General features: G+C 38.4%; 1 protein-coding gene across 1 annotated transcript in view; it reads left to right on the top strand.

Moving 5' to 3' along the window:
* The window catches only part of APOB (apolipoprotein B), a 36,016-nt gene extending 29,507 nt beyond the window's left edge, over positions 1 to 6,509 (top strand). Inside the window, 6 exon segments of the mRNA XM_010002408.1 lie at positions 2 to 1,424; positions 2,511 to 2,625; positions 3,433 to 3,616; positions 4,690 to 6,336; positions 6,338 to 6,402; positions 6,404 to 6,509. Of these exon segments, the coding sequence (XP_010000710.1) occupies positions 2 to 1,424; positions 2,511 to 2,625; positions 3,433 to 3,616; positions 4,690 to 6,336; positions 6,338 to 6,402; positions 6,404 to 6,509 (3,540 nt within the window).
* The last annotated feature ends 1,776 nt before the right edge of the window (positions 6,510 to 8,285 follow it).

Raw genomic sequence — 8,285 nt, 5'->3', positions numbered from 1 at the left:
AAAATTAATGTATGATTTTAATGCTCCTAAATACAGCACCAGTGCTAAGGGAGGAATTGCTCACAAACTCGCATTGGAGACCCTCACCTCTTACATATCAGTAGAAACTTCTACAACTGGGGATATTGATGGAGAATTTTACACTGGAAATGCATTTTCTGGAAGTCTAGACCATGAGGCACACACTTACCTGAATTCTAATGGAGCTCGGTCATCTCTCAAGTTTGAGGCCCATTCCAAAGTAGATGGACTCTGGAACAATGAAATGAAAGAAATCCTTGCAGTTGAAGCATCTACCCGTCGTGTCTACGCGGTCTGGGAGCACAATGGGAAGAACTATGCCCGATATACACCTCTTTTCACAACAACTGGGGCTCAGAGAGGCAAAGCAACCTTAGACCTGGTTCCTTGGAGTATATCAGCAGATCTTCAGATTCAAGCCACTCAGCCAAATTCCTTCCTGGACACAGCCTCAGTTAATCAAGTTGTTGGAGTGAAAATCAGTACTGCAAACCAGAAAGTGGGCTGGAAGGGTGAAGGCCAAATTCAGTCATTATCCCTCAGTCATGATATGCAGATATCAAATGAAAAATCAGAGGCAAAGTTTGAGGTTTCTGGATCTGTGGAAGGATACATGGACTTCCTTAAGAAAGTGAAGTTCCCCATTGCTGAGAAGAGTGTGTGGGATATCCTGAAACTGGACATCACGACCAGCGCTGACAGAAAACAGTACTTAAATGGTTCAGCATCCCTTGTGTACACGAAGAGTGATGATGGTTACTTTTTCCCCATACCTGTGAATAAGCTGACTGATGGCTTCACTTTCAGTATTCCTGAGTTACACCTAAAGGCACCAAGCCCTGTTTTCAGCACTCCAGAGTTCAGCGTTCCTTTCACCACTCTTGAGGTCCCATCATACAACATTGACTTGCGCAACATAAAAATTCCACAGACAATAAACATAACATCATTTGACGTCAATTTACCCAAACTGCCAAAACTAAGATTCCCCAAAGTGGATGTAGGAGCCAATTATATTACATTAGAAGAATATAAAATACCATATTTTGAGGTGACAATACCTGAATACCAAATAACTGTCTCTACATTCACTCTTCCAAGGAGCATTTCTCTTGACAATTTCCATGTAGATCTGAACGGAGTAGTTAATAAGATTGCAGATTTTGAACTGCCCACAATTACAATTCCTGAACAAAAAATTGAGATCCCCCCTCTCAAAATATCCTTGCCTGCTGGAATTTACATCCCATCATTTGGTGCCTTGACTGGATCTTTCAAAGTTGCTTCCCCTTTGTACAATGTCACCTGGAGAACAGACTTAACAAACAAAAAGGACTCTTTTGAGCAGTCTGTTGACTCTACCAGCAGTTCAACATTGCAGTTCCTGGAATATGACTTGAATGGTAAGATACGAAATTTTATATGCCACAATTTTGGGGACAATACTGCATACTGAGTTTTTCATATTTTTTTATATTTTTTTTTTTAACCAGGACTTTGCTGTTTATTTGATGACCAGTGATAGGACAAGGGGTAATGGGTGTAAATTGGAGCATAGGAAGTTCAAGGTGAATATCCGAAAAAATTTTTTTACTGTGAGAGTGACAGAGCACTGGAACAGACTGCCCAGGGAGGTTGTGGAGTCTCCCTCACTGGAGACATTCAAAACCCACCTGGATGAGTTCCTGTGTGATGTACTCTAGGTGATCCTGCTCTGGCAGGGGGGTTGGACTAGATGATCTCTCGAGGTCCCTTCCAGCCCCTAAGATTCTATGATTCTATGATTCTATGATTTAACATTGACATAAGATTATACTTCTTTTATCATTAGAATTTTTTTTCATAATTTATTATCAGAGTCTCAGTCAATCACCCTGAGGGCTAATGACTAGAGAAATGTCTGGCATCCTGTGAAACATAACAAAAATATGGAAAATACCTCTTTTCTCTGCAGCAGTTTCTTACTTTTAATTCTGGAAAACATAACATTCCCCGTTTACTAATAATAGTACATATAAAAGGGAGAAGGCAGGCTGACTTTTTATCTAATTTGGTTCAGATAAAAAAAAAATAGCTGTCTTTTTCCTTAGAAACTAAGCATATTTGATTTTAAAAATTATTTCAATTCAGAAGGCTCTGGAGTCCCATATAGCATTGAGTTCTAGATTTGATAATAGTAAAAATATCATTCAGCATGAAATTCTGAACTCTCAAGAAATTAGAATCCCCATTTATGATCTATATGAATGCAAAATGTTATATCTGTGTTGTTCAAATCCAGGGGAAAATCGAATTTTAAAATACTCCAGTAGAACAAATATATGAATGCATTTTTATTTGGGGCATTATGGACATTCAGGTCCTTGACACATAACTTACATACTACTGAAACTCCCCAAAACTGGTTCTCTGAGATACAACTGGGTATGTATATTGTATTGTTTGCTTCTATGTTCTGGAAATAGACACATTTGAAATCTTTTTCACAGTTGTTTCAAACTACAAATACGAAGAAGGCTCGTTTGTTATGAAGACAACTGGCAGCTTTTCACATCGTGACTTCAGCGCAAACTACAAGGAAGATCTTATTATTTCAGGAACTGGGTAAATATTAGCTCTAATAATCTCATTCATAATAGACAAAATTGCTAATGATGTATTGTTGCTTTGATCTCTAATGCCTCAATATGCTTTGCTGTAATAATCAAGGACATTTATAGCTCCTCTGTCAATATGGACTGTGCCTTTTTCCCTCTCACAGTAGTTGGAAATTTGTTCCCTCTCAGCATTTCTAGAATAGCTCCATTTTGGAAAGCTGCTGAGATATAAACACAGTGTTTTATTATCCAAGCAGTTCTAGATCTAACCATCTGCATAATTGGTTTTGGTTTTATTTTCCACTGAATCCCTCTGTCATCACAAGCCACTAAAGAGTAATTTTTATTCACAAGTAGGGATTACACAGTTGGCCTTCTAAATGCCTGGTTTGATCCTCTAATGTTGTGTTGATATATCCAAGGGACACCAATATGTAAAGTCAAGTGCAAATACAGATAAATATACTGCCTATACTTGTGTCAGTGGAAAAAAAATTGCAGTCAGGTTGTTGAAGTCTGTAGAAAGCTGGCAGCTGCAGTTTTATTTTGCATCCCTAATTTAATGGAACTTCTCAAAAGGGTTCAGAATTTTCTCTAAAACAGGAAAATGAAAGTGACATGAAGTTTTGAATGTGTTAAGCTAAATGCTAAGAAATGTGGATAGTAAAACCCCACATTTTCTTTTGATGACAAAGGCATTGTTTCCATACATATATACATATCTAAAAGAATAGGTGGTATTGTATTTAAACATGCTGTGTTTGGCTTGTGCTTTGTGCACCCCTTCATAGCTGTGTATTCACTGTTGTTGTAGCACTGTGGACAACACTGCATCACTAGACATCATCAGCCCAACCTTTACAGACGTTCACGTGCGCTACCAGGAGACTGACAGCAGCATTTCTGGCTCAGTGTCTTCCCCCTCTGCTGGCACCTTGGGCTACCTCATCGAAGATGACACCGACGTCCTCACAGCCAAAGTTTACTACAGAACTCGGGTAAGCTTGAGATGAGCAACAAAAAGCTAAAAAGGAAAAGTTCCCTGTCAAAGTTTGTGTGTGTTGATGTTAAGACATAAGTTAACACCCCCTTTGACCAAAGAAAATGTATTCAAAAGTTTTCATTTCCTGCACTGGCCTTTCCATTGCTAAAAGCAGCATCTGTATGAAGAGGCTGTTTCGGCTCCTCCACACGGTTAATTTTACCCTCTCCTATGATCAAGAAAACACATCCAGTGAAAGGGAAGAAAGTATAAAGCCAGTTTTAGATAAACTACCCATCATGTTTAATTTGTACCCATCAGCCTACTTATAATTACTACAAACGTGACCGTTACAGGAATCAGGAAGAAGTTAGACCATCTGTAGAGTGTCCTTTTTAATCCATTAATATATCAACTACATTATGAGAATTAAAAACCTTACTAGATTTGCTAATAAAGCACACTGTTATTGTTGGCATACTACAATAACTTCAAACATAAAACCTTACCTTCCTAGATTATATACTAATTTAGGAATCACAAGCAACTCATAGTTGACTATTAACTACTGAAAACTGGAAAATGCTATACATAGATTCTTATTCAGGGATCTTTACTTACTCTGAGTAACTCTTTAAATTGTCTCATTGATTTAAATTATTACAAAACAAAATCCTCTAATAATTATTTTCATATGAAGAAACTGCTTTTTTAATTCCCTTAAAATGATTTCAAGTAGAAAGCTCATTTTGTCAAGTAATTCACATCCTTTATGAAACATTAGAAACATTTAATACAGAGGAAGGAAAATTCTGATTTCCAGTCAAAATTTTAAAAAGACCAGACTAAGTTATGTTCTGCTTCTGCCATTTGATGAGGCACAAAGTAGCTTGAAGCAAAATAATTTCTTCCAAGGTAATCTTTCAAGATGACAGGAAACACACAGTAGACAAAAACATTCAATGTATGTGTCCTAATATATAATGAAATTAAATATGGAAAATGAGAATGTTAAAATACATCCATAAATAATACTGGGGTTTTTTTATATACAAGCTACCTTTTCCTTATCCTGTTCTATCTTTTCAGTCTGCTCCTCAGAAGGACATTGACATATTAAAAAGTGAGATATCCTTGAAGACACCTGACCTCATTCAAATGAAATTCAGCTGGAAAGAGGATGCTGCCAAAGACTTGCTGTTAGGTCTAAGAGAAAAAGTACCAAAAATGACAAATGCAGTCTACAGGTATGTGAATCGGTATCACAAGGAGCATATGGGACTGGAAATCAGTGCAGCCACCCTGAAGATGAAGTCTATCATGCAGAATCATGCTGACAAAGCTTACACATTTGCTGTAAAACAATTAGATCAAATAGATGCTCAGCTTCGCACAGCTGCCAATGAGGCCTCTGGCAAGTATCAGGAGATGAAGGTCAAAGCTAAACAGGTCTATCAAACAGCAGCAGATCAAGCTGAACAGTTTGACTATCAAAGAATAAAAGCAAAGCTTTTGGATGCTACAATTGACATAATAGAAGAGTATCACAGGAGAATAAAACACCTAATTGACTCAGCTATTGAATTCCTAAAGACCACAAAATTCCAAGTTCCTGGGATGTCTGAAAAGTACACTGGTGAAGACATATACCTCATGACTACAGAGAAGGTAGCAAAAAGTGCTGACTTATGCCTTTCAAAACTTCAGGAGTATTTTGATGCCTTGATTGCAGCTATCAATGAACTGGAAGTCAGAGTTCCCGCTTCTGAAACAATTCTTAGAGGTCGACAGGTACTCGATCAAATTAAAGAAATGCTGAAACATTTGCAGGAAAAAAGCAGGCAGACATTTGCTGCTCTCCAGGAAGCTGACTTTGCAGGAAGGCTTAAGGAACTGAAACAAGTAGTGCAACAAGTGTTTGAGAAGGCAGAAGAAATTGTTAGAAGCTTGCAATCCAAAAATTTTGAAGACCTCAAAGTCCAAATGCAGCAGCTGTACAAAGATGCAATGGCTTCAGACTATGCACAGAAACTGAGATCCTTGGCAGACCATGTTAAAAAATACATTTATCAATTTAAATATTTTAGCCAGAAGACATTCAAGGACCTTTCAGAAAAGCTACAGCAGCTGCTCCTTTATGTAAAGGCATTGCGGGAGGAGTATTTCGATCCAACTGTGCTTGGATGGTCAGTGAAATACTATGAGGTGGAAGAAAAGATACTAGAATGGCTGAAGAATCTAATAGACTCACTGATGGGTTGGCAGAAGGAGTTTGTCAGAGATCTTGATCACTCGGTTACAAACCTGGCAAACCAAGTAAGGGAACTGGTGGAAACCTACAGCAGGGAGTATTATGACCTTCTGAGTGATGTTGAAGGAAAAGGAAGACAGAAGGTCATGGAATTCTCTGCTGCTGCTTGGGAAAAAATCCGATCCTGGTCTGCAGCTGCTAAGAGGAAAATTGATGAACATAATAAGCAAGTCAAAGAAAAACTCCAGGAGATCTATGGGCAGCTCAGTCATTCCCAAGAAAAGCTCATCAGTGAGGCCCAAAGGTTAATTGATCTAACTATAGAAAATTACTCTGCGCTCCTGCAATACATCTCAGAGCTTCTTCATTGGTTTGAGCAGAGAACAGCTGACAGCATAAAGCCTTACATAGCTGTCCATCCAGGAGAGCTTAGAATAGATGTGCCCAATCCATTTGACTGGTAGTCCATTTCTGAAATGCCCCAAAAAAAGTAGATAGGCTCTTAGAAACCAAGTGGAACTAACACGTGCATTGATCCAGCAAGGCATTGAGCAGGAAATGGGAAGAAGTGCAAAGATTCATTGGTGAACAACTGGCCACTGAGCAACTGAGTCTGCAGCAGATCATGGGAAATATCCAGCAGCACGTGAGGACCTGAATGGACATCCAGAAGAGGAGAAGTAAACTTTGTACCACAATGTATTTAAACGTAACAGCAATCAAAACACTGAAGCTTCAGATAGATACTGTTTGAATTTGTAAATGAAAACTGAATAATCTACAATAGGTTATTTTAATAAGCTTAATAAGACAATAAATGAGTTCTTTATTACACTTTTGTGTCATTCATTACAGCTGCTTCTGCTTGGACTGTAGGACTTAATCCAACAATCGTTGAGGTCAATGGAAGTCTTTGTTTTGGTTTCACTGTATGTTGGATCCAGCCAGTAATGTGCAATACATATTGTAAATAGTCAGAAAAGCTATGGAATACATAGAATAAACAGGTTTTAAGAAAAAGGTCACATTCATAAGCCAGTTGAAGAATCACTTGGAAACACATCTGTTTCCTGGCATAGAGAGAACTTCATAGATAAGTTTGGGAGAAAGAGGAAAAAAACATGTACAAAACAATTTTTTTAAAAAAATGAATTCTGGAAATAATATCAAGAAGTAAAAAATAATATAGACATATGAAAATATATGTAAATCTGACTCCTGGTCAACTGCAGATAATAATACCAATGTTCTGTTAAGAAAAATAAGTTTATGCATGTATCAGTTTTCAGAAAACTATGCCAAGAATTTTAGATGGGTTTTCTTTCCACTGGCTAATTGATGATTCAGAAATACAGGGGTTTCTTACCTGTTTTCCCATGATATTTCTGGTTTCACACCAAATTGTCTAACTTGCTTCTCATGAGTGCAGTTAACTGTCAGAGTTTCACTAGCATCACTGAATATAATGGGAGTCCAAAAGTTTCCATCTCAGTCCCCCAGGCTGAAGCCTAGACCTCATTTAAATGAATTCTCAATTTAAAGAATGTAGAAGAATTCACTCACACAATAGGACTACTTCTGAGTGGAAAATGTGTGGATCTGTTATGGCTTTTTTCAGCTCTTGGAATACTATATAGTCCTTGAGCAAGGAATGCTCAGGCTGAAATAATGTTACCTCTTTGAGAATAAACTCTTTAACAAACACCACTAGAAATTTTGTGTACACATCTGTTCTGATCCAATCACTTTACTCTGTAATATGGTTGTTGCTTGTTCATTCATGGGAAAACAGAGATTCTCCCATCTCTTTGCTTGCAGCCATGACCTTTTAGAGCTTGCTATCATCCCATGCTATGACTGATAACATACATGGAACAGTGGAGCACCAGTTTACAAATACCTAAGTTTTGTGGCAGCATATACATATTTACAGCCCAGAGCAGCACCAGGTGAAGATGCCAGCTCAGGTTCTGGAGATAGGAGAGTCCACTGCATGTGTTGGGTTTATGCAGAAACAATGCTCCCTCCTCCATAGCTGGTCCACACCAGTCTAGCAAGATCTCAGAGGAAGCTGGGCTGTATTATGTTGATCTAGAAATATTACCTGAGTTACTCTGCCTTTAGTGATGTTTCTCAGATGAGGTACGTTAACCCCAAAATCAGAATGTGACAATCAGAGTAGTAGACACACACCTATCTATCTGTCACCAGAGAGTGGGTTTGTCTTACAATCACAGAATCAGAGAAGGTTGGAAGAAGAATCAGAGGTTAAGGTTGGAAGGGACCTTAAAGACCATCAGGTTCCAACCTCCTTGCTATGAGCAGGGACACCTCCCACCAGACCAGGCTGCACAAGCCTCATCCAACCTGCCCTTGAACACCTCCAGGGATGGGGCAGCCACAACCTTCCTGGGCAACCTGGGCCAGTGCCTTC

Source organism: Chaetura pelagica, unplaced genomic scaffold (genome assembly GCF_000747805.2).
Source record: "Chaetura pelagica isolate M959 unplaced genomic scaffold, ChaPel_1.0 scaffold46, whole genome shotgun sequence".
Classification (NCBI taxonomy): Eukaryota; Metazoa; Chordata; class Aves; order Apodiformes; family Apodidae; genus Chaetura; species Chaetura pelagica.
This window is presented reverse-complemented; position numbering and strand designations above follow the sequence as displayed.